Source organism: Colias philodice, chromosome 16 (assembly GCF_061535455.1).
Source record: "Colias philodice isolate Cphi_HAF_F1 chromosome 16, ilColPhil1 Martin Lab GWU primary, whole genome shotgun sequence".
Classification (NCBI taxonomy): Eukaryota; Metazoa; Arthropoda; class Insecta; order Lepidoptera; family Pieridae; genus Colias; species Colias philodice.
In genome coordinates this window covers 493,087-519,165 of record NC_143101.1, presented here as the reverse complement: position 1 = coordinate 519,165, position 26,079 = coordinate 493,087, and the positions used below count along the sequence as shown (strand labels likewise).

Genomic DNA, 26,079 nt, shown 5'->3' with positions numbered 1-26,079 from the left:
TAAACGTATCAGATATTATAGTAATAATAAGTACAATGTTTCATAATATCTTTACCTATATACTGCTAAACAAATTGTTGGATAATTGTATAAGGTATCCAAAAATTGTGAAGAACGACTTTTTAGATATTCGTGCAGATCTTTGCATTGCAAAGTTGGAGTGGTGTTTGAATTAAGAGACTTTGATTTTGAGGACTCCGACATCTTACTCATATTTCAATAGTTTTACTTTCATTCAAAGTGGAAATTTGTTTATTAAAATAAAAACAATAATAGACCGTAATTAAAGCACACAACCGCCGCCGTCATCTTCAATTGGATGACATACGGACTACGGTAAAATGCCAGTTGACTGTCATGTGTCACTTCTAATGTCAAAAACCGGAAATATTAGTGATGCGCCAAAACCATAAACAAAGTTATGTTTTATTTGTTATATTTAACTTTCATCTTTTTGCTTCGTAAGAAATGAGCGTAAAAGTGCACAGTGGACATAGTTCTATGTAATTTTAATAAAATGGTTTAAAAACATAGATATTATAAAATATTTCTAAGATCCCTATTAACAGAAAAATGCAATTTAACATAATATCTTTATAAAGTCATAAGAATATATTTTTTGTTTAATAAACAAGAAGTATTTTTATAACTATTAAATTGAATGAATCTTCATTCAATTTAATAGTTATAAATAAAAATCTTTGACTTCTATTTTTCTTCAAATCACTCTATTTTTTGTAAAAAATACAATAAAAAAAGTTAAAACATTAATAATACTTTCACATATTCTATGTCTACAAATAGGAAAAACAGAAGATAAAATGAAACTTGATTACAATGATATTTATAACACAAAGTCATTTTCCAAACTCCCTATCAAGTTATAAACTGTGGTTATTAACTAGTAGGTAGCATATTTCTAATGATCTAAATACACTACCTAGGTAATTTTATTTTTAACTAGCTGTGCCCGCGACTTCGTCCGCGTGGAATAGTGACTGCATAGTAGTTACTACTTAACTTTTATTGAATAAACATACCATAAATAATGAAAAGAACTGTTAGTAAAATTTATTACTAAACTGAGCTAAAAAATAAAAAAATAAATGCCTAATTAATTTTCTACGTAAAATTTATTTTAAATTATGTCATATTATTTTTAGGCACCATGGGGGAAGGGAGCAAATTTATTTTTCTTCCTTCCTTGTATGGATGTTTTTGACAATATATCGTGCAGCAACTGAGCGCCGAGATAAACGTCAAAACGCAAAGGAATAGAATCCGCTATCGATACTAATTGACATAAGCGACGACGACGACCACGAACAAAATTTTCATCCAGTCGCAATTTAACAAAATTGTGCAAAACACAATTAGAATAAAATATTAAAATTTCCTGTCGTTCTGGTCCTTGGAATTTTTTTTTTGAGATCAGTGAATGAAAAAATAGATTTTTCGTAGCGCTCAGATTCCTCAGCGCTCAGATCTTTCCTGTCTCACGCCTGTAGTAAATAAACCGTTTAGACCAATTGCAATAAAAATTAAATTAAAAAAAAACCCTGCAGCGCAACGAAGAAAAGTGCATAGAAAAAGGAATAAATAATTTTACAAACTTCCCGAAGATCTTTAAAAAATAAATACCATTTTAAATATTAATAAAAATAAAAAAAACAAAGTCGTCGGGGCTGCCATACCATCATTATCATACTTAAAGTTGTCATAAATGATAGATTATATTTTTTTTTATAATGGTAGATACTTAATTTTAAAGATCGTCGGGAAGTTTGTGAAATTATTATTTATTCCTTTTCCTTCGTTGCGTTGGGTTTTTTTTTATTCTTAAATTTTTAACTTCGGTTTCTTATTTTCATGTAATATTTTCAAGTGAGCGAGATCTACCTCTACCTCCATATTACATTCCTACATCCTATTGATATCTATAAGTTTGTTGCTCCTTGACAATATCTTTTAAGTTGGGCCGTAACCGTGCACAAATTGTAAGTAATGGACCACAGTGGCAAAAGAAGTTGGCAATTTTTTTTCCTAAAGATATCTTTAGGAAAAAAAATTGCCAAGGGCCAACCTATGTGGCTTTGAGTAGAGTTCAAAATTTCCAGGGTGTGGCTATCCTCTCGCTCCTATATCCCCCTCTTCTTTCACAGACTTTCAACCCTTCCCTTTCCACCCCTAGTAAATGGCAGAACCGATTTTGATGTAAACCATATTATCTAATTGTACCTATATCTACACGTCATATCCTGTCGTTTGATGCTCCATTTCCTAAAGTGCCCTATATGTAATAAACGGATGAACCGATTTCGATAAAACATTACTAATTGTAATTCACACGTTGTTCTTTCATATTTTGATATGCCGCTTGAGTTATTTGAGCATATTCGATTATTGTTCATTCCCACTTTTACCGCTGTAATCTAATAAATGAATAAACCGAATTGGATAAAAATATAACTAATATTTTTTTCCACATTCCCACTTTTACCTCTATATACCTAGGTATGATAAATGGATGAACCGATTTTGATACACTTTATCTAAGAACCAGCGTCGGAAAATATGCTGCCTAACAACAAAACCGCATCTAATTCGGATTACCTGTTAGCAAGCTACGGTGGTACAAACAGACACACACACACACACACAGGCACACATAGCGGTCAAACACTTATCACCCATCTTTTTGCGTCGGGGGTTAAAATATAATACGACATATATAGTAAGCATAATTCTAATTTGACCCCTCCCCCCTACTACATCAGCTTACCCCCCCACCCTTGGGGACTTTCGATATGATCACCTGGACGTTTATAAGGAATAACTGTAGCCTATAACAGATAACTTACGTTTTATCGTACACTGTATAATAGTGTACCATAGAATGCCTTAGCAAATGTTCGCCGTGAATACTTAAATGGTCATAACTTTTTTATTTACGAACCGATTAACATGAAATAAACACTAAATGTTAAATGAAGATTACCTCAATATATTAGTGAAAACACCATCGTAATTGGATAAGCCGTTTCTGAGATTAGCATGCACAAAAATACAGACAAACAGACAAAAAAAAATTTAACTACAGTTTTGGGTTTGGGATCGATTTAATAATAACCCCTGCTAAATTTTTTTTTCATATTTTCATTGTACAGACATCACTTTTCTAGAATTTTATTATATGTATTGATGATGATTGACCACGCGCAAGGTTACTAATTTCCACTACATCCTCAGGCAAATCGTCAATTTTTATGAACATTGAATCTGTAAATAAAAAAAATCAAAAGATGACTGTACCTAACTTTATTAAAAAGCTAATAAAGTTTTATCAATAACTACAGTGACCTTCTTTGGGCGTTTAATATAGTCTTGTAAAAATTATAACTACATACAAATAAAATTTCATCATTTTCTTATTTTGTCATAACTTTAACTAATTAAAAACATGAGTCTAACACGATCACTGTTATCTACTATTACCTATATTAACTGTAATGGTGTCTTGTTTGACATCAAATAATAAACATCTACCCTCACTTATAAAAATTTAGTATATTCACATGAAATATAAGCGCACTCGCTACTCTGGGAAGATATGAATTACACGACTCGACAAAAAAATTTTCGTTCTTTGTCCTAAAGTTTATACTATTATTTTCCAGTTAGTTATGCACAAAAACGAAAAGAAAATACCTTTTTTCGGTATAAAGTTTGCTTTTGTGATAGTTATAATAATAATACTCATTTTTCAATTTTTTCATAAATTTTAATTGATTTTAATATTTTTAAAAAGACCACGCGGTGAGAGTGGGGTATTAACGTTTACAATGTGCCGCTAGATGGCACCCGAGTGATAAACAACCATCAGGTGTTATTTACAAGCCCAGAATAACTTAAAATGTCGTCACGAAAGTGCAAATACGATGCTGATGCATTTTGTTTTATATGTGGTCAATTTATTAAAGTTCGAGACGTGAAATATGAACTAAAGACATCTCACGTTCTCTGTGAAGCCTATGAAGCATATTTTGACTGTCCTGTACGGAATCAAGATAAGCCATGGGCTCCACATGTTGCTTGTAGTTATTGTAAAAGGTGTTTGGAAGGTAAGGCAAATTACAAATTATTAATTTTAAGGCCATGGGCTGCAGGATGTCATTAAAAGTACATATGCTGCATGCTCATTTGGATAAATTTAAAAACAATATGGGAGCCTATTCCGAAGAGCAAGGAGAACGTTTCCATCAGGACATCATGAATTTTGAACAACGCTATCAAGGCCAATACAATGAAAACATGATGGGCGACTATATTTGGGGTTTATTGAGAGAAAGTAGCTATGAACATAAAAGAAAAATTAAAAGTGTGCACTTTTAAGTTATTTCCCACTTTTCTGTAAGCTAATTTGATAGTAAAACTTAATAAAAATAATAAACATTTTTATTTCAATAGTTTTATTTTCAATCAAAAATTAAAATCCGAGATTTTTAAAAATTTCGTTCAATCAGTCTTCTAAGCACAAAAGCAAAGTTTTTCATGCCATATATTTTTTTTCCATCTAATTACGACCTAAACTACCAAATTTAATGCTTTGCAATCAAAGTCAAATTTCATAGTGACCCGTTGTTATTTATCTAACTTTAAAAAAAACAACCTCACCAACATCATAATAAGTAATATTTAAATTATGAATTTCCAAGAAGCGTTAATATAATGTAAATTGATTTGATTTTAATGAAATCTCATAGATGGCGCTGTTTTAAATTTGTCTTTATACTACTAAGATTCATTATACATAATTATTATTCACATGAAATATAAGCACACCTGAAATGGACTCTGGGAAGATATGAATTATTTATTTAACTTTAAAAAAAACAACCTCACCAACATCATAATAATATTTAAATTATAAATTTCCAAGAAGCGTTAATATTATGTAAATTGATTTGATTTTAATGAAATCTCATAGATGGCGCCGTTTTAAATTTGTCTTTATACTACTAAGATTCATTATACTGTTTCTCTGCTAAAATTACTTAAATGACGTAGTTTTTATAGTGTAAAGGTAGACAATAGCATGGCTTACTCAAAAACAACATTTAAACATGAGTCTTAAGATTGTACGCTATCGTAGTACAGAGAATACGTAAGAAAAATAAAGGTTCACAGCTCCTCCCCCGCAGGTGATAGCTTGATTATATGTAGCCTATAGCCTGACCCGACCAGTTAGTAATATTCATGCAAAATTTGAAGTCAATCTATGCAGTACTTTTCGAGATTAGCCCGGACAACCATACAGACAAACAGACAAACAGACAAACAGACAAAAATTCTAAAAACTATGTTTTCGGGTTCTGTATCGATTATAGATCATGGATTATGTATTCTTTTAAAAAAATATTCAATGTACAGTTTTGACTTTCCTACGATTTTATTATATGTATAGATACATACTTGTTTCTACATCTGATATTATTGAGATGTCTCCCCTTAGATCATTAATGATCTAAGTGTCTCCTAGAATACTTAATGGTTTAAATTTATATTACCTGAGCACGGTTATTAAACTTTGTATAAACTTTAAAGAAAGGTACTCTATAAAATCTAAACGAGAAATACGTAACTCACAAAAAAGCTTTACAGCTATAGAGTTCAAATTGGCATAAAAATAACACAGTGGGTACAGGCGTACTTTATAAGCCTATACCAATGGGATTTTTTTAATCTCTTTGTCCCATACAAAAGAAAAAAGTATACTCACACATTTATATTGTGCGTGCACACACTAACAAACCCGTATACAGATGGGCGGCGCACACAAACGCAACGCGTCCGAGTTCACCGGCTCACCGCAATCCGCATTCATTCTCGTCGGCAGATGGCGGATGCAGTAGACGCCTTCCATCAGTCGTGTATAGACAACTCGTCGAGCGCAGTGCGGTTTCGTTCCGCTAAGCACCATTTTGTGTGTAAACTTTCGAACGGGACATTGTGTGTATGTGCTCCGTGAATAATCTTTAAATACGAATTCAGTGTTTAATTCAATCGAGTGTTTCACTTTCGACATGCCCGCGGTGGGATCGATGCGATATCTCGGGCGCTCGTAGAAACCGCGCCTCCGTCATGAGCGAGTGATCGTCGACGTAAAAAAAGTTGACACAGGAAACATGTCTGGGCGGACCGCCGACGCGGATACGAGCGAAGGGTTCGAGTTCGAAATTCGAAAGCGGTCATGTCATCGCCTCTCGGATTTCGTATAAGTCACCGTCCAATGTCAAAATCGTGCACGTACCGCGAGCGCCGAGAGTCCGGAGCGAGCGGACAATGCAGTCGTTGGTAGTGTGGTGGGCGGTGGTGTCGGCGGCCTGGGCGCTGGCGGGCGCCTGCTCCAGCTCCATCAGCAAGCGGCCGGCTCGGCCCGCGCGCCCGCAGCGCCCGCCGCCGCAGCCGCAGCCGCAGCCGCGCCTCAACGTCACCTTCCCCATCTTCAAGTGCGAGCCGGACTACTCGGAGTACTACTGCCTCAACGGCGGAGTGTGTTTCACGGTGGTGATCTCGGACAGTCCTATCTATAACTGTGAGTGCCGGAGCGGCTTCGTGGGGCCGCGATGCGAGTTCAAGGACTTGGACGACTCGTACGTGCTGACGAGCCGGCAGCTCATGATGGAGACGGCGTCGATAGCGGGCGGCGCGACGGTGGCCGTGTTCCTGGCGATTCTAGTCTGCTTCGGCGCGTGGGTGCGGCTGCACCGGCGCGGCAAGGCGCCGCCCGCGGCGGCGGAGCGCGGCCAGGTGCACCTGGTGGCCGTGGCGGCGCCGCGCGGGGCCGTGCACCTGTGCGCGCCCGCGCCGCCCTAGCCGCCCTGCCGCCCTAGCCGCCGAGCGACCTGTTCATATTTCGTGTACATATAGTTAGATTACGTGTTAAGTGTGGATCGAACGGGAGATAAAAATTTATGTGATAATTATTTTACGGAGCATATAATTTATTTCTGAGGAATTTCTTTTGTATATACCGTAACGTTCGGGAGTTGCAGTTTGTCAAATTCCAGTCCCTCCAGCTGTGATTGTGAAACGGTTCCGTTGACGTGTGTTGGACTAGTGAGAACGGCGACGACCATGTACCTATATGCTACTCGCTCATAGAAGTTGTTATGTTGTATTGTTGGATTGTATAACAGGTTATATTCCCTCTGCCTGGGCTGGATGTGTTCAGTCCATGTGGCAATGTCTAATTTCTTATTAGAATTCAATATGAAGATCCATCGTGGTAGTTGCGACAGAGTGGCCACCACGATGGATTCCTGTGGTTCCACTGCATGTTATTGTTTTGTATTGTAGCAAATGTTTAGTAAATGGGCCTTATTGTAAAGTCATGAGCACTTATACTCGCAATAGATAATGTATCTATACCCAGAAGGAAAGCTGTTCTTTGTGTATTGCAAAGAACAGCAAAGTTTTTGATGGGCCGGGTGTCCCGTGGCCCTGTTATCTCTTGATATTTGTAAATCAATGTTACTTGTATTTATTACTTGTTGTATACAGATAGTATTGTAATGAATTGGGATGCTTGTGAGGCAGCGAGTAGCTCAGTTCCTATTGCTGTAGCACATTCCATCACGGTTAGAGATTTTTACTGGTGTCAGTATTATTTTGTAATACATGTTAAGCCTGCAGCTTTACTTTATTTTTTAATTTATACCTGATATCCCACTGGGATAGAGCTGTATTATATTCGTTTAATGGTGGAAACCTGCCCTTAATGAGAAGGCTTCTTGTAAATATAGCCCCTGTAGGTATTTATTAGATATTTATAAACATTTATTTATTGACTGCTTTATTTAGTTAAAAATTCAATGATCAGCCGCACAGAATTTGCCTTGTTAATGGTTGCATTCATTAAACCTTGCTAAGCACGGCCACACTATCATGCCCTATGTAATCTCATTATGAATCTCATTAATTGTAAAAATCGTAAAACATTGGATGGTGCATAAAATGTCATGACCTCAATGTGAAATTACCAATTTCTTCTCGCTTCATGCTATTCTCTATATAATTCAATAATCTCTTATGTGTAATGTGAAATTGTAACGATTTATGGAATTTAAATCAATAATAATTAATTGTAGCCAATAAAATGTGAAGTCTATGTAATTGTCTGTATATTGTGGTGATTTGCACTGAGGGAATGACGCAAAAATATAGCAAATTTGTTAATGGGCTGTGACAGCGACGTGGGATCTGGTGTATTGGTTGTTTTTACTTTAGAACATTCTACCATTTATGGCTTTCACATGTTGACAATTTGTAATACCGGTAGATCAGGTCCCCGAAACAAATTGAATATTGTGTATCATATTGTATTGTATCAATTCATATGAGATTGTTTATATAAACATTCCAAAGTATATGTAAAATATTACCTACATCACTAATAATTTTGAAATATCTGTTAAGATGATACATTGTTAATTATACAGTTTTCTATTGATCATTTGTTAAAAGAAAATTATATGAAACTAAATCTTTACTAATGCTTTTTATTCCCACCGTCTCGAACATCACAATTAAATACTTTATCAAAGATCTGCCAGACTAAATAAAATTCCAAAAATATCTTAACTCAAATTGTTTCTCACAATCTTGACCTGCTTTAAAAATCTCTGTACATCACTTGTTAATTGATTTTCATCATGTTTGAAGGTGTAGATTTACTGAGTTTTAAAAGTGAATATTGAATAATCTTGAATGCATGACAAATGTGTATTGGTAACCGTCACAAACATATTTACAGTAAATTAATATCAAAAGTACCAATAATTTCTATTTTAAATACTTAATGTGAATTTTTATAAAGTATAATTTTATCATGATTTTATCTATGTTGTTGTTACGATATTGTAGACAATGTGTTTACAAAACAAAACATAATTAGCTTTTCTAGTCCATATTTTATAACTTTAGAGAATAAATCAATTGCAAGATAACGCTTACACCGTGAAATTGATTAATGGCCCATTAAAATTAATAAAATAATATGTGTATCGGTTACAATATACAACTGCACGCGTTTTCTCTTAATTCAATTAATTCTGTTAACGAAATCAAATCTCTTTCAACAATTTATGTTCTAACTATTTATTGTTACGTTTTTTCGGAACAATATAAATATCTATAACAATAGTGATTACCTACTTAAATATAAAGCAAAAGCGAAATTGAATGGATCTTTGTAAAGTATCGCTCTATAGAAGCTGTGAACGCATCAATCGAATCTGGTTTTCAGTCAACAATAATCTCTAAGAAGTGTGACCAGAAAACGTGATCCCTTCCTTACGACGTTAAGACCTAGAAAAAGTGGCTGACGACGAGTCCATTCAATGTCTGGGAGCATATTTTTATGAATAGGTACATGGACCGGTCCGCCACCGGCGTCGCTAGCTAGAGTTCATTGAATGAGTGCCTGTTGGTTTGTTGACATTCCCCGAAAACCTGCCCGGCCCGGAATAGCCGTGTACCTATCGCAAGTTCCCGATGGACAAACGACCGAAATAGACGCCGCTTTAAAGATTAAAAACGCTTTCGGTGATAGCTGTTTTGTCGGAATTAGGCAGGATGTTGTAAATAGGGTTAAATAAAATTCGAACGTCTTTTATTCGCGTAACAATGTAATTCTAAGCTGATTATCTCGGTGTGGCAAACGTTATGCCTGATTTGTCATTTGGCATGTAACGTACGTGCTAGTTTAATGTCGTTACACAATATTTAGTAAATCGATATGCATACCTTTGTTTTATCATTTTAGGCGAAATTTTACTCGTATTCGTTGAGTAATCTCAAAAAATATCTTACTTCATGTAGACAAACTAAACAGTAACAGGAAAATTATTTGTGTTGTGCACTATAATTGTGTAATTATGAGTAATTTACTTGAATACATTAATATAGTAGCCAATGTTTAGAAAAACACCTAGGTTTGTATTAGGTAGATATTTAACGTTTCACTTATGTTGCGAAACTTAGATTGCCTATATTATTTGTTTATACATTCTTTTTAGTCCATTGAATAAAAAGTTCTAGAGTGCGTGAGTTAGTAACGTAAGATGTTTCTTCGGAAACATGTCAAGAGTCCCTAGGTAATAAACATACTAAAACCCCGGGCCACTAGGAGGAGCCCCGGAGTGGGGGGAGGGGGGAAATGGGTCCATTTTTTCATTTTTCGCTTAAATCTCAAAAACGGTACATGTTAGAGAAAAACTTTCAAGGAAAAGTTGAAAGGCCATAAAATTATCTACAAGTTGTACCTGAATCATTTTTTCCTATATCCTACCGTTTCTGAGTTATACGCAGTAAAACATGATTTTGGCTCAAACAATTTCCACATCAATCGATCAAAAAATATTTCTTTCTTCCAAAAAACTCAAATGTGCAACTTGTGACCGGTACTGATAGATTGCTCTTAATTAGGTCTATAATTGGTAAAATAAACACATTCCTCCATGGAAGCCTTTAGGAGGAATCGATTGTCAAAATATTATATTATGGTAGTTTGAGTTACTGAACTTAATCTTTTTATTTTTTTCTTCCAAAAAACTCAAAAGTGCAACTTGTGACCGGTACAGATAGATTGCTCATAATTAGGTCTATCATTGATAAAAATACCAGATTCCACCACGGAGGCGTTTACGGGGAATTGAATTTTATTAGGGTAGTTACGATACTTGAACTTTTTATTTTTTTTTCTCCAAAAAAACTCAAAAGTGCAACTTGTGACCGATACTGATAGATTGCTCTTAATTAGGTCTTTAATTGGTAAAATAAACACATTCCTCCATGGAAGCCTTTAGGAGGAATCGATTGTCAAAATGCTATATTAGGGTAGTTTGAGTTACTGAACTTGATCTTTTTATTTTTTTCTTCCAAAAAACTCAAAAGTGCAACTTGTGACCGGTACTGTTAGATTGCTCTTAATTAGGTCTATAATTGGTAAAATAAACACATTCCTCCATGGAAGCCTTTAGGAGGAATCGATTGTCAAAATACTATATTAGGGTAGTTTGAGTTACTGAACTTGATCTTTTTATTTTTTTTCTTCCAAAAAACTCAAAAGTGCAACTTGTGACCGGTACAGATAGATTGCTCATAATAAGGTCTATCATTGATAAAAATACTAGATTCCACCACGGAGGCGTTTACGGGGAATTGAATTTTATTAGGGTAGATACGATACTTGAACTTTTTATTTTTTTTCTTCCAAAAAAACTTAAAAGTGCAACTTGTGACCGGTACCGATAGATTGCTCATAATTAGGTCTATCATTGATAAAAAAACCAGATTCCACCATGGAGGTGTTTAGGAGGTATTGAATTTTATTAGGGTAGTTACGATACATGAACTTTTTAACTAACTACCCTAATAAAATTCAATTCCCCGTAAACGCCTCCATGGTGGAATCTGGTATTTTTATCAATGATAGACCTAATTATGAGCAATCTATCTGTACCGGTCACAAGTTGCACTTTTGAGCTTTTTGGAAGAAAAAAAATAAAAAGTTCATGTATCGTAACTATCCTGATAAAATTCAATTCCCCGTAAACGCCTCCGTGGTGGAATCTGGTATTTTTAGCAATGATAGACCTAATTATGAGCAATCCATCTGTACCGGTCACAAGTTGCACTTTTGAGTTTTTTGGAAGAAAAAAATAAAAAGATCAAGTTCAGTAACTCAAACTGCCCTAATATAATATTTTGACAATCGATTCCTCCTTTAGGAGGCCTTTAGGCTTCCATGGAGGAATGTGTTTATTTTACCAATTATAGACCTAATTAAGAGCAATCTATCAGTACTGGTCACAAGTTGCACATTTGAGTTTTTTGGAAGAAAGAAATATTTTTTGATCGATTGATGTGGAAATTGTTTGAGCCAAAATCATGTTTTACTGCGTATAACTCAGAAACGGTAGGATATAGGAAAAAATGATTCAGGTACAACTTGTAGATAATTTTATGGCCTTTCAACTTTTCCTTGAAAGTTTTTCTCTAACATGTACCGTTTTTGAGATTGAAACGAGAAAAGAAAAAATGGACCCATTTCCCCCCTCCCCCCACTCCGGGGCTCCTCCTAGTGGCCCGGGGTTTTAGTATGTTTATTACCTAGGGACTCTTGACATGTTTCCGAAGAAACATCTTACGTTACTAACTCACGCACTCTAGAAGCCCCTTGGAGGGACTCATTCAATGGACTATTTATAATATTTTAATTTTTGTACTAATGATTGTTTTTGACGGAATTGTGTGTACGTTGCGAATTATTGCATGCATTTTATGTCCGGTTAGGTAACATGTTCAGTAATCGTAACATTGTTGTTTATTATTGACTAGCGGTCCGCCCAGGCTTCGCCCGTGGTACATATTTCGCAATAAAAGGTAGCCTATGTTCTTTCTCAGGGTCTAAAGATTATCTGTGCCAAATTTAATCAAAATCGGTCCAGTAGTTTATGCGTGAAAACCATACATACATACAAACCTTTCCTCTTTATAATATTAGCACATATGTATTAGGTAGTATAGATTAGCTGCATGCTAAGATTTCCTTTGGAATTCGGACGATGATTGTATGGTAGGTACCTACTGAAGAAAAAATTAAAAAAGCTTTAGATTCAGATTGACACATAAAATTGAAAATCAAACGAACTTACCAAGTGAAGTTCGATGACAATTATGTGAGCAGCTTCATTCGAAGCGATTTATATTGACATGGTGTAGTAGCGTTCCTAGCCTGAGCCTTGCACGGGTTTTTTAAAGTTATATTATTAATTTAAATTTATATTTTTATAATTTTTAAATTATACTTTTTTTTTTTTTTTTGTGGCAACACTTTTTACCCCTACCATTTACCCCCATCATTTCTCAAACGGTTCGTTACGATGTGTAGGTCATTTGTTGAGAGATATTTCACATTTTGTTTTTATATAGGGCAGGGAATATATTAAAATGTTATGTAATACGTTTGTTGTCGAATTAACTGTAATCTTAGGGTGGGTATCTATAAATCGCTTCGAATGAAGCTGCTCACATAATTGTCATCGAACTTCACTTGGTAAGTTCGTTTGATTTTCAATTATGTTTCGCAGCTTCATTCTTTGCGATTTATATTGACATGGTGTAGATGTTTAGAGTAAATAAAATGTGAAATGGTGATAAAAATTGAAAAACTTTCGGTAAGTTTCATATTTTTATTTGCAATAATCAATATAAATATTATTAATCACACATTATTTTCATAATTTAACCATTAATTATTTTTCTTGCAGGTTACAATCATTATTAGATAACAATGTTTTAGCAAAAGCTGGTAGGATCAGTAATTACACGTCTATTGTAAAACTTAGCAAATACTACAGAAGAATCGAATAGACATTTGGCTGGACAGATTTCCGAGCGACTATTGAAGTAAGGAATACTTAAAAGAGGCTGTAACGAGTACGGCTTAGAAGTTTTAATTAAATCTGAAATCATTATTATTATTTCACTTGTGCCTCTTATATCAAGGTCCTTTAATTTAATAAGAGCAAGTGTTTGTACTCGATGCGCTGTTACCAAAGCCAATAGAGTTGCAGTCTTTTTGGAAAGAGTTTCCAAACTGAGTTCATTATTTGGCCACTGTTGGGCTAAATATTCGAGAAGTATGCTCGGATCCCAGGTTATATGATATTTAGAATTTGTTTTACTCTATCATCTTCTAAATTAGATAAAATTAATGATAAGGCAGACTTATAGGAGTTAATGGTACCGTATTTAGCACCTTTATTAAATAAATCGGTAAGAAAATGTAAAACTAGAGGGACAGATGCCGAGATGTATCTATAGTTGTGAGTACTGAAGTAGTTTATCCATGTCTTTATGCAGCTATCGTATTGTTTGTAGGTAGAATCAGATAACGATGATAACATTATTTGTACCGTACTTGGTGACACAACATGAAATAAACAGGCTTTTTATTTTTATTTATTTACTTGGTGACAAGCCTTTCCTTAGTAAAGCTTGCCTGAAAGCTTCGCGGCAACCAACTTCAGAGTTCTGTGTAGGTTGTGGTTGATCCTATATCTATATTACGGATCCACCAAAACATATCCGATTTTAAATTATCTGGAATTTTAATTATCTGTTCGAAGTGTTTTGCACGCCTGTGAGACGTATGTTTAGGCTTTGTGTAACTTTTAACTAAGATTAAGTGATTTTACTTTTGATTGTTATTCGTGTATTTTATATCTTTTTTAGGAATTGTTTCAGGTTTAAATATGTCACGGTCCAATATATTAAATGAAGACGACATTATCGCGATTTTGAACGGAGAAGACGTCCTTCTCACGAGGATTCAAATTCCGAAGTTGTGGATGACCAGATTATCGACGACGTTCAAAGCGAGGACGAAAATAATGAGGTGTTTGAGTTCGTTGCGTCATTACAAGAATCTGGGCCCTCTGAAGAAACTAATCCAACCATGCATGTCAAAATTAGTATGCAATAAATGTAAAAAATCTGTGTGTGGCGAGCACAAGGTTGATTTATGTGTAGACTGTTCCTAAAGTTAATCTAGTCCTTTACAAGTCTGGTTAGTTGTAATGTTTGATCTAAGAATATATAATAAGCGTTAAAAAAAAAATGATACTCTATCAAAATAATTTATGTTTTAGTTTATTTTGAAGAAGTTAATTTTTTGTTCCAATTTATGCATATTGTTTTTTATGTTGTAATAAACAACTGTGATTATAGTTATAATTGATAACAGTGTGGTTTTATTTTTAATTTATTTCCCAAATTCAAATTTCCGCTTTATTAAAATAATAATAATTAAACAATATACCTAAAATAAGGGCTTTTATATGTGTACGCCTCTGAGACGTATATTAAGGCTTTGTGTACGTTCTATATAGATTAGGCTTCTAGGGTTTAGCAAACACATTTTTATACTGTTCGAAAATTTTAGTATATAACTAAGCATATTGAATTGCGGAACAAGCTGAAATTAATAAACCGATAAATTGAGCAAATTCTCGTAATTTGCATTTTTTACTTTTTAAGACGGTGGAAACTTTTTCTTTAATTTTTAACTTCTTATCGTCGGGTAGTTTTAAAAACATATTATTGGAGCCGAATACTTGCATTGCATCTTTGGTACTAGAACGAACTTTTCTCTAAGTTAATCAAAAAACCTAGTGTTTCAAAAAGTGTTTTGGTCAAAGTTATGTTTTCTTGGAATTCTAATAGTGTTCTACCAATACAAAAGACATCAAGATAAACGACTGATATCACACGATGAGTTTTTCTTAAAAATTCAAATATAGGTTTTAGAAGTTTTGTAAACACGAACGGTGCATAAACCAAATGGCAAACAATTAAATTCGTAAAGGACTCCATCATACTCAAACCGTAAGTACTTTCTGTGCATTTTATTAACTGGCACTAAAAATAAGCATCCTTTAAATCGATAGTTGCCATAAAACAGTTTGGAGTTATCAACTTTGACGCAGTACGATAATCCTCCATTTTAAAATGTTTAGTTTCAATGAACTTGATAAGGCATTTTAAATCTTATATATAAAAATGAATCGCAAAATGTGTTGGTAAGCGTATAACTCGAGAATGGCTGAACCGATTTCGATAATTCTTTTTTTTTTTTTTTTTTATATTCCTTGAAGTACGAGGATGGTTCTTATGCAGAGAGAACGTAAACATGTACCACGGGCGAAGCCGGGGTGGACCGCTAGTTAAGAATAAATCTCTTGTCACCATTTGGTTTAGACACTAGGAAAATAGAGGATAAAAACTCGCCCGGTTCATGGTTACAATGCGATATCGCATTTATAGATAATAAGTTCGACAAACACGTATCAAAATCTTGTCGTTCTTGTTCCGTTTTAGGATACACACTAGGCTTATCGGTTCTAAACGGATAAGACTTAAAAGGTATAGAATAACCTTTAACCCACGATAAAATGATCTTATCATTAGTGATATTACGCCAGTTATTAAAATAATGCTGAAGTCTTCCAGCATATCGCACCTGGTCGATTATTGCCTCCGCTGCGGTGCTGGTGTCTTCGAAGGCGGATACGTCCGGTCGGGGGGTCGTCGTGCACTGTTGCTCGGAGGTGGACGCGACGCCATGTTGGGCACACGAGAGAAACGGTTGTCGTGGCGTTTGTTGTCCGCCTGACGCTGCTGAGGAACATAGTTCAAACGGCCCTTGTTGACTTCATTAGTCGACACAGATACACTAGGTCTATTTTTAGGTTTTTGTATATTCTTTAACCCATTGACCACCGAGCGGCCCGATCGGGCCGAGACACAATAGATTTTCTATTGTGTCTGTGATCCGAGGACTGACGGATTAAAGATTCACCTGACTGTTGGATAGACTTGGCTGCTTTAAGTTTTTCCGAGATATTCTCACCGAACAGTAACGCATCTAGTTTGGTTTCTATTAGGGCGTCTTTTAATTTGGTGTTAATCACATCAATCAATCAATTAGGATATTACAAATTTTCTTCGAGTCCTCGTTGGATTCAGCATGATGGCTGTCACACAGTATACGACACGCATCACTTAAAGGCTTTAAAATTTTTTGTTTTGACGTTTCATTCGCTATGACCATTTGGGTGACTGTTGCAAGAGCAGACAGTGCAACCCCAAGTTGTTTTTGCCTGTAGCAGAGCGACGTGTCTCTTTTAATTAAAGCTTCAGGCAGTGCAGCCTTTACCTCCGGGTTGAGAGCAGGCGCCAGCAACAAATCGCAATTATTGGGAACTAGATATTCTTTGTAAAGGATATCTTTTATTTCCTTAGGAAGTACTTTGGAAAGGATGTCCTGCCACCTGCTGGTGACATCCTTATGGATCGCAGGGCCCAGCGAAGTGTCTGTTTTTGGAGCGTCTCCTAACAATTGAAGGACATCTTCACCCAGCTCCAGCTCTTCATTTCGTTTATCACTGTCCACCGACGTTCCAGGTTGCGGTTCAACAAACTCATCAGGTCGTGGCGAGTCGGGACGTGGCGCGATTTCTTGAGGTGACAAAGGACATGGTGATAACGGTCGAGGTGCCTCATCAGTTTGGTGGTCCCTCAGTGGCGAAAACATTTGCAAAAACATTTCTATATAGCAAATGTTTTTTTTAAAAACAGCGACAGTATCAGCCCAAGTATAGCAGTACGCGTCGCTTTATTTGTGATAGAAGAAACCCAGGTATGGTATCCTCGCATCACTAAGCAATGATTAATGTTGATGATAGTAACAGCCCAATTTTAGCAGTACGCATCACTAATTAATCAAAACAAAAAACCGTTGTATTTTTTAAAAATTACCAACTTACTTATCATATTTTCTTCCGACGAATCGCTTGTAGATTGATTTGCTCTTTTGGTAAGCCGATTTTCTAGTTTTTTAATCTTTCGTCTAATTTCTTCGTCCGTCTTTTCATGTTTCCTTTTCTTCCCCATATTGAGCACTAATTATTTTAATTTTTTAAAATTCAAAAATGATTTTATCGGAGACGTGCGAAGGCTTGAGCACGGAAACGCAGAATGACCTACACATCGTAACGAACCGTTTGAGAAATGATGGGGGTAAATGGTAGGGGTAAAAAGTGTTGCCACAAAAAAAAAAAAAAAGTATAATTTAAAAATTATAAAAATATAAATTTAAATTAATAATATAACTTTAAAAAACCCGTGCAAGGCTCAGGCTAGGAACGCTACTACACCATGTCAATATAAATCGCAAAGAATGAAGCTGCGAAACATAATAATAAAATTTTAACAGGTAAGTAACTACTTAGGTAGGTAGTAAAATTATTTATTATCAAGGGAATCAAATCAAATGTTTTTATATTAAAGTTCATCCAAATTTACAAATCTTATAGGTACCTCGAGACTCGAGTCTCGAACCCTCTTATACCTATTAGAAACAGAAACCCATTGACCACCAAGCGCCCCGATCGGGGCACGACACAATAGATTTTCTATTGTGTCTGTGATTCCGGGGACTGATGGAATTGAGATGTAGGTACAAAACTATCAAAGATCATTCAAACATTACTAATTGAACATCATAACGTCATGCGCCTAACATAAATAAGGCTTGATGTCCTAAAAATTAACAATCGTTAAACCGAAGTATAAGATACAATATTAATATTACGACTGCGAACAAATCAGTGAATGAACACATCAAAGCGAGACAGGCTTTGAGACATTCATCAAGTATAACCAGCGTAAGGTGACCCCCCGCGTCCCCCGCGTGCTCTGTAATCATAGACGAAGTTACGCGCCGTCAAGTAAAACCAGGGGTCTAATTTTTGGTTGTAGTTTTAGACGGTACGTCGCGCGGCCCACGCTGCACTCTTTATGGTTAGCGGGCAGTGGTCATTGCGTCCAATTAACATGCCTACGTGTACGTCCCACTTTGTCATTATACTCTGCAAAAATCTTCCAACTACCCTACAGGCGTGACAATGGTTTAATACATTCACGCGATTATAGTTTATAATCTAAAAGACAAAGAGGAGAATATCGCGTATACGTTTTAGTGGAACTCGAGTGGGGTCGGTTGTACGAGTGCTTCTACTGGGATGTTTTATTAAATTATGTCACCGAAGTTCCGAGGCAACGGTTTATCTTCATTCATTAACAAATACTTAACGTATGACAAGTTTTTTACTTTCAAATAATATGCGGTAATGACATCATTTATGTAAATGTTGCAGTTTTACCAATTTTTCGTATTATTGAGTGCGTGTGACGTGCGAAAGTAGGAATGTATTTAATATTTTATTTATTTAAGTTAAATTATAATGTGTACTTTTAAAATAAATTATAATTTATATTTAATAAAAGAAATTCGTAGCATCAGTAAAATACTCAAAATCATATCCGAAAGTGGAAATTGGGTTAAAATCTGTCCAGCCGTTAATGAGGTTAGCTTGAATACGCAGTAAGTTGTTTTCTAACTACCTAATACCTACTTAGTACTTACCTTCAATTCTTTCATGATATTATGTAAATATAATAAAAGACATTACAAAAAAAAAGATCTTTATAGTGGCGCATAAATTGCATTTACTTCCGTATGCTAACTGCAACAAATAAAATGTTTTTCTAAACTAAAATGTCATTCAATAAAAGCCTGGAGTCAGGAATCAGGATACGAACAAATATAATTACAGCTGGAACATGTTTCTAAACTTATAGATAAAAAGTAATAAATGCGTGCTATCTCAGAGGAATAAACCTAGTGCTATAGATTCCAAGAGTCTAGCTTAGCAGGTGTGCCTCGGGAGAATGGCTATAAATGTTTTTCTAAAGTTTTTAGTGTCTGGATGTACATTGTACCTACTAGTATTTCTATTCTCTATGGAATATACTAGCCACACAGATCTACTTGTACTAAAACTGTGACTAGCCAGCTTGGAGCACGCACTTACAGTGTATAGGTAATATTATTAGGTAAGTATGTTGTTTTCTTATAGCAAAAAGTTCTGTGATGAGGTTTGTATAGCATGTGTCTATTTCATTATACAGCAATTAATTAAAAATTTGTATCGTGATATAAGTTTTAATTCTATTATTTTTCCATTTTGTCGTAATTTTTCTTATTATGTCATCGACAAATAGGTAAGTACATTTTATATGGAGCAAGGACTGAAAATTGTATAATTCATATCAATTTTTACAATTAACTGCTGTGACGACGTTTCATCGAGATACATTATGGTATTATGGCGGCATGACTGAGAAATGAGGTATGAGGAAAAACCAAGAAAAAACAAATAAAAAGGTGTGTCAAAATTTGGACTCGATTAACGCAAACTCATTTAACTGAGTAGTTTTTAAAGCGTCAAAACTCAAAACATGACCTCTCATCGGTTTGTTAAGATAATCAATTATTTTTAAAGCTGTGAGGTCAAAATAAACTTGAGTACAGCCAAAATTGTTGATGTTTATTCATGCTTTATTAGCCGTGCAAAATTCAAAGTATCTATAAGTTTTTTATATTTTTTATTGTTCATCTGTGGCGTGCGCACGTGCCGCCATCTGTCGCAGGAAGCGCCACTCGAGCAGAAGATGGGCTTCCAACGAGACAGATAAGTGACAGTCTGTCACGCACAGGTGCCTTGGTGCCTGATATGAAAAAAATAGCATTCGGTTTTTGAAACACCATGTTTTTTAAACCTATGGTAAGCATAGACAATAAGGCTCTCAATTTTCAAATTAATGTGAGTTCAGTTAGCAATTTACTTACTTATGTAAAAAAAAAATAATGCTTAGGGCAGATATTAAATATTACAACACTATGTATAGAAATAAATATTGTACTCTCCAATATTAAAAGGCTGCTTGGTGAGGAGCCAGATAGCATCGATCTTCTGAAAGTCAGATAGCATTGATATTTAGCAGTTAGAATCATCAGTCAAATTTAATATGTAGGTAAGTCGATTTGTGGTGTGTCCTCTGCTTATTTACGAAATAATTAAAGGCTAATTAATTAATTAGGACCTATCTGACCATACGTTACGTAGGTACAGGTTTTTAATTTTTATAAGCAAAAACAAACTCAAGGGTGGGCTAAAAAAGCAGCGCACGTGTCACCTGCTTCATTTCGTTATTGTTTGAAGTGCCTCTTGCATGTCATTATCTAATTTTATCATTACGATCTTTAATATCGATTATCATAAGGGACAAAAGAGCATAGAGCATCGCAGTTTTAATAGATGGGTATGGTTTAATTTTTAAAGTTTTTTAGAAGATATAGTAGTTTTGCATGCTTTGCAGAATAGTCGGACAACAATGCGGGATTATTTAGGTTTCAGTGCTATATTTCGAAGATGATTTTGGAATGATTCCTTTAAGTTGGATTCTCTTTACTTGACCTAAAATATAATTGTCAAATCTGTAAACTTCGTCTATTGATTTCATAATTAAAATAAATTAAAAATCACACCACTAACTATATTCTTATTTTATAACATCATCAATGTATTCTTAGAACAATTTTAACAGTTATAGCACAGGTTATAGGCAGTACTGTTAACTATTCTGCATAGATACTTACTTTGCACTTACCTTTGAATCCCGGACCTGGCTGTAGCACCTCTTCTGTAACTTACAAAGCTATTATGTACTTATATAGTTATTTAGTAATAAGAAACGTTTACATTTGTCGCAAAACGCATGTGAAATGGCCGATCGTATCGCCGTGGGAAATGATTTTCTTGACGGAAGCTTTGTCGCGTAATGGTATGCAAAATGATTTAATTGAAGAAAATGTTGTGTATAAACGGGTCAGTATGGAATATGGATAATCTGTTTTTTACTGGTTTCTTCCTGTGTATTCAGTATTCGCTTACGTTTTAATAGAATGAAAATAAGACATAAGTCCGAGCTAAATCGGTTCAGTATAGTTTTTCCGCTAATCTTTTACAAGAAATCTACATCTTGTATGTACCTAAAGGATAATCTTCTCTACTATATAAAAATAAGTCGAGTTTTCCTTCCTAACGCAATAACTCCAGAACGCACGAACTGATTTCCACGTTTTTGCATTCGTTGGAAAGGTCTCGGGCTCCGTGAGGTTTATAGCAAAGAAAAGGTATCTCTGGTGGAAAAACGGAGTTCGTCCGGTTTGCTAGTTTCATGTAAAAATTAGAAAATTTTAGAATAAAATTGACTAAAATACTAAGATTTAGAAGTAGGTGTGAATCTTCGTTTTATGCTTATTGCATTATATCAATGCACTCAATGTTCAAACAAATTAGGTCGAATATGTAATTAATTATTAAAAACTATTGTTACAAATACCTAACTACTTGAGAGCGTGTATGAAACGTGTTTGTGTTTTGTTGTTTAGATAATTATAATAATGTATTATTTATTCTTATTGCATTTTTATTAGAAATGTTATTTAAAATATTAAGAAAAAAGCCGTTTATTTATTTTAATATAAAATGAAATTAAAATTTAACCCAGGAATAAACCTATTCATTATGAAAATTACATTTAGCACTGCGGCTCTTCTGTAATAATTATTTACTTAAAATATATTCAAAGTAATAAAATATAATTAACATCAATTAAAAGTAATAAAATTTTAAGACGTTAATTTAAATAATTTAACAATAAAAATCATTAACACGGAGTTTTTATAATTTAAATAAGGTTGAAATAACAGTGCTGTGTATCCTTTTATTACCAAACTATGAAATAAAACTTGTATCAAAGCTAAGAAAATATCTTTAAATTAAAAAGTAATTTCGTTCATTAATACCGTTAATATTTTAATTTATAATTGTCTGCGCATGATTATAATCTATGCAGATTAGATAAACCACAGACTAGAAATAATATACTATACGTATACAAAAGAATAAAGCCAAATTTATCAGTTTGTTACCTCATACGGCTCATAGATACCTACCAAAGGAATAAAATGAAATTACCGTATTGTAACAACAGTCAAAAACAGATGGTAAATGAAATAAGCTACCTACATTTAATGCAAGAATTTGCGAATGAACTATTGAAAATCATTACTTTTTTGGAAAAATCGGTTTCATACAAAAAGCATTTTCGCAATAAATGTTATAATAAGTACAATTATTCTGTGCTTTATATCTACAATTAAATTTATCTATTGTGACGCCAACAAATGTTTACGTAAGGAATGATTCGCTATAAAATGTTAATGGCCAATTTCAGCAAATAGGCTATACCAGTCCAAAACAAATATAGAAAGTGAAATTAAAATGCTAATGAATAAACCAAATACGAATTGTCTGTGACTTGACATTCTTTTTTTAAAGTTTCTATTGCCATAGTCCATTTATATTTAAAAAAAAATAAACATTTCTGGTTGTCTCTCGCTACATAATGTATTAGATAAAGATACGTATTTGGTAAGGTAAAAAATATAGGCTGAGCTTAATACCTGCTTTTAGTTAGATTTTAGAAGGTTAGTAGATACGTCATGTACCTACTTACTTATTTTAAAATGATTAAAGAATTTTTTATTCATGTTATAAGCATATTATATTAGCTTTTCGATCGTGGCTTGGGATCCTGCAGCTGCAAGTATTTTCATTTTGTATAATCTCCCATCGGTTCCACCAGTTCATAATATTTAGGAACGCAACACTGTACATTCCAAACTGAATATTATGTTCTGAAAGAGTGAAAGAAAATTGTGACAAAAAGTGTATACGCTAGTCAGTGACTTTTTCAGCAAGCCGAGAAACTGGCTCTTAGCACAGTAAATAGATTCCTAGCACTAGCAAAATGATTCAAAATTATATAAGAACTAGCTTCCGCCCACGACTTTGTACGTGCATCCCCGTTCCCGCAAGAATTACGGGAAATTCTTTCTTAGCGGATGCCTACGTCCTAACATCTACCTGCATGCCAAATTTCAGCCCGATACGTCCAGTGGTTTGGGCTGTGCGTTGATAGATCACTATATCAGTCACCTTTGAGTTTTATACATATATAGATTAATTTCTTTTCAAACGAAGTCACGTTCAACATCTAGTCTGCTTATATATAAGACTATTGTTTGACCGGAATCCGACTGTTTAGATACTTCTCGATCACAATACAGAACTAAACATAATATTTTTGTTTGTTTAGCAGATTGTTTTAGTTCAATCAGGTCACTATTGTGAGTCCATATATAGCTCCATAGATTGCAAATATTAACGGAATTCCCGCGGAAAATTTGATTCAAACTAAATATTTATTTTTTCAACTAGACTTCTTCAAGAAGCACTTTTGCACAAGTTCGGAAGGTAGGTAGTATTCACAGAGAACATCCAGGAAAAAACTCTGTAGTTGCTCTTTTAAATCATGTCAATTTTTACACATTAAAGTTTTCATAATATTTATAATGGCAAAGAGCTTCATTATCCAAGTTCCTAAGTTTCTGTTGTTTCTTGTGTTCCTTATACAAATAAGGTTATGTATAATAGCACCGAGCACGTCTATAACAGTTTAAGTTTGAGCAACCATTCTGTGACAGTGCTACGCACGTGCACCGTTTTGAGAGCAGTCGTGAGCCTTTCAATTGCATTGGGATGGCGGTAATGTTATGGTTGAGGAAATTGGGTGAATTTGGAACGCGAAAAACTGGGTAAAACCACAGATAAAATAATTTACTAGGTAATGCTTATCCTGATGACTTGGAACATTTTTATCGTGTTAGTGTAGTACTCACGTAATTACTATTTAGTATTTTAGTATTTTACTATCTGCAATAGAACCGAGGAGTCCTGGGGGTCTCGGTCTGGCAGGACACATAAGGCTTACCTACTTCAAGAAAATTGTTCCATGTATGATTGTAAATGAATGTTGGATTAGAGAAGAAATCTAAAAATCTGTAAAAAAAGGACAAAATATTATGCTTCTTATAATCTCTTGATTACTTATGGTATTTATTTAACCTAGTTAGTTAGGATCTGTGGTTAGGATGGATTATAAATTGATTTTAATTTCACTTTACCTGTTTACTCTATAGTCTATGGTATAGCATGAGTAATTAACATGTGGGTAGACGTCTAAGTTGATAAATAAGTTATATGTATTATATGTATATAACTAGCTTCCGCCCGCGGCTTCGCCCGCATGGTGTTTTTTCGCAATAAAAGGTAGCCTATGTTCTTTCTCAGGGTCTAAAGATTGTCTGTGCCAAATTTCATCAAAATCGGTTGAGAGATTTAAGCGGAAAAGCGTAACAGACAGACAGACAGACAGAGTTACTTTCGCATTTATAATATTAGTTTAGTATAATAATATATCCTTATTCATTCGTAATAATCTATCTAACAGTGTATTAGTCACATAAATAAATACAAATAATTTAGTAATGAAGTGGTTTTTACTTTTAAGGTTATTCTGACGGTATACTATCAGATGACACATGTTATGCTTAATCTACTTGTGACGCAGAATGATACATGATTACCGATAAAAAAGTGTTTTAAAAATGTCTAGGAAAATATAATAATTTTATTATCCTTCCACAATTTATCTGCACACTGAATCAGATTTATTCCTTCTAGTCCATTGAATGAGTCCCTCCAAGGGGGGTCTAGAGTGCGTGAGTTAGTAACGTAAGATGTTTCTTCGGAAACATGTCAAGAGTCCCTAGGTAATAAACATACTAAAACCCCGGGACACTAGGAGGAGCCCCGGAGTGGGGGGAGGGGGGCAATGGGTCAATTTTTTCATTTCTCGCTTAAATCTCAAAAACGGTACATGTTAGAGAAAAACTTTCAAGGAAAAGTTGAAAGGCCATAAAATTATCTACAAGTTGTACCTCAATCATTTTTTCCTATATCCTACCGTTTCTGAGTTATACGCAGTAAAAAATGATTTTGGCTCAAACAATTTCCCCATACTACACATCAATCGATCAAAAAATATTTCTTTCTTCCAAAAAACTCAAATGTGCAACTTGTGACCGGTACTGATAGATTGCTCATAATTAGGTCTATAATTGGTAAAATAAACACATTCCTCCATGGAAGCCTTTAGGAGGAATCGATTGTCAAAATATTATATTAGGGTAGTTTGAGTTACTAGACCTAATTAAGAGCAATCTATTAGTACCGATCACAAGTTGCACTTTTGAGTTTTTTGGAAGAAAAAAATAAAAAGATCAAGTTCAGTAACTCAAACTACCCTAATATAATATTTTAACAATCGATTCCTCCTAAAGGCTTCCATGGAGGAATGTGTTTATTTTACCAATTATAGACCTAATTAAGAGTAATTTATCAGTACCGGTCACAAGTTGCACTTTTGAGTTTTTTGGAAGAAAAAAATAAAAAGATCAAGTTCAGTAACTCAAACTACCCTAATATAATATTTTGACAATCGATTCCTCCTAAAGGCTTCCATGGAGGAATGTGTTTATTTTACCAATTATAGACCTAATTAAGAGCAATCTATCAGTACCGGTCACAAGTTGCACATTTGAGTTTTTTGGAAGAAAGAAATATTTTTTGATCGATT

The 26,079-nt window shown here is 34.4% G+C and overlaps 4 protein-coding genes across 5 annotated transcripts in view; 1 reads left to right on the top strand and 3 right to left on the bottom strand.

The window, feature by feature from the left end:
- mrn (general transcription factor IIH subunit 4 marionette) overlaps window positions 1–338 on the bottom strand; it is a 42,704-nt gene extending 42,366 nt beyond the window's left edge. Inside the window, exon 1 of the mRNA XM_089705021.1 lies at window positions 56–338. Within this exon, the coding sequence (XP_089561147.1) occupies window positions 56–213 (158 nt within the window). The 5' untranslated portion in view covers window positions 214–338. The remainder of the gene's footprint in view (window positions 1–55) is intronic.
- Window positions 1–26,079, bottom strand: part of LOC149481376 (uncharacterized) — a 465,629-nt gene that overhangs the window by 138,767 nt on the left and 300,783 nt on the right. The gene's annotated exons all lie outside the window — the stretch shown is intronic.
- Window positions 5,876–8,551, top strand: LOC149481387 (protein spitz-like). Its single transcript, XM_089705037.1, has one exon. The coding sequence runs from the start codon at window positions 6,343–6,345 to the stop codon at window positions 6,874–6,876; it is 534 nt and encodes a 177-aa protein (XP_089561163.1). The 5' UTR covers window positions 5,876–6,342; the 3' UTR covers window positions 6,877–8,551.
- On the bottom strand, window positions 15,749–17,818 carry LOC149481386 (uncharacterized). Of its 2 annotated transcripts, none has more exons than XR_016316840.1 (2): window positions 17,390–17,818; window positions 15,749–16,245 (listed from the first exon to the last, which is right to left on the bottom strand). XR_016316840.1 is itself a non-coding variant. In XM_089705189.1 (2 exons), exons 1-2 carry the CDS (start codon window positions 17,518–17,520, stop codon window positions 15,788–15,790), a joined length of 585 nt encoding a protein of 194 aa, XP_089561315.1. In that variant the 5' UTR covers window positions 17,521–17,818; the 3' UTR covers window positions 15,749–15,787. The 2 variants fall into 2 exon arrangements, 1 of the variants encoding a protein (XP_089561315.1); XM_089705189.1 differs by having other exon boundaries at window positions 17,394–17,818.

Excerpts from the sequence above, each read along its gene's own strand:
- LOC149481387 (XM_089705037.1), top strand. The coding sequence starts at position 6,343 with ATGCAGTCGTTGGTAGTGTGGTGGGCGGTGGTGTCGGCGGCCTGGGCG.
- LOC149481386 (XM_089705189.1), bottom strand. The coding sequence starts at position 17,520 with ATGGGGAAGAAAAGGAAACATGAAAAGACGGACGAAGAAATTAGACGA. Across the intron at positions 16,246-17,393 it reads GTCGGAAGAAAATATGATAA|CAGCGTCAGGCGGACAACAA; the intron begins GTAAGTTGGTAA and ends TATGTTCCTCAG.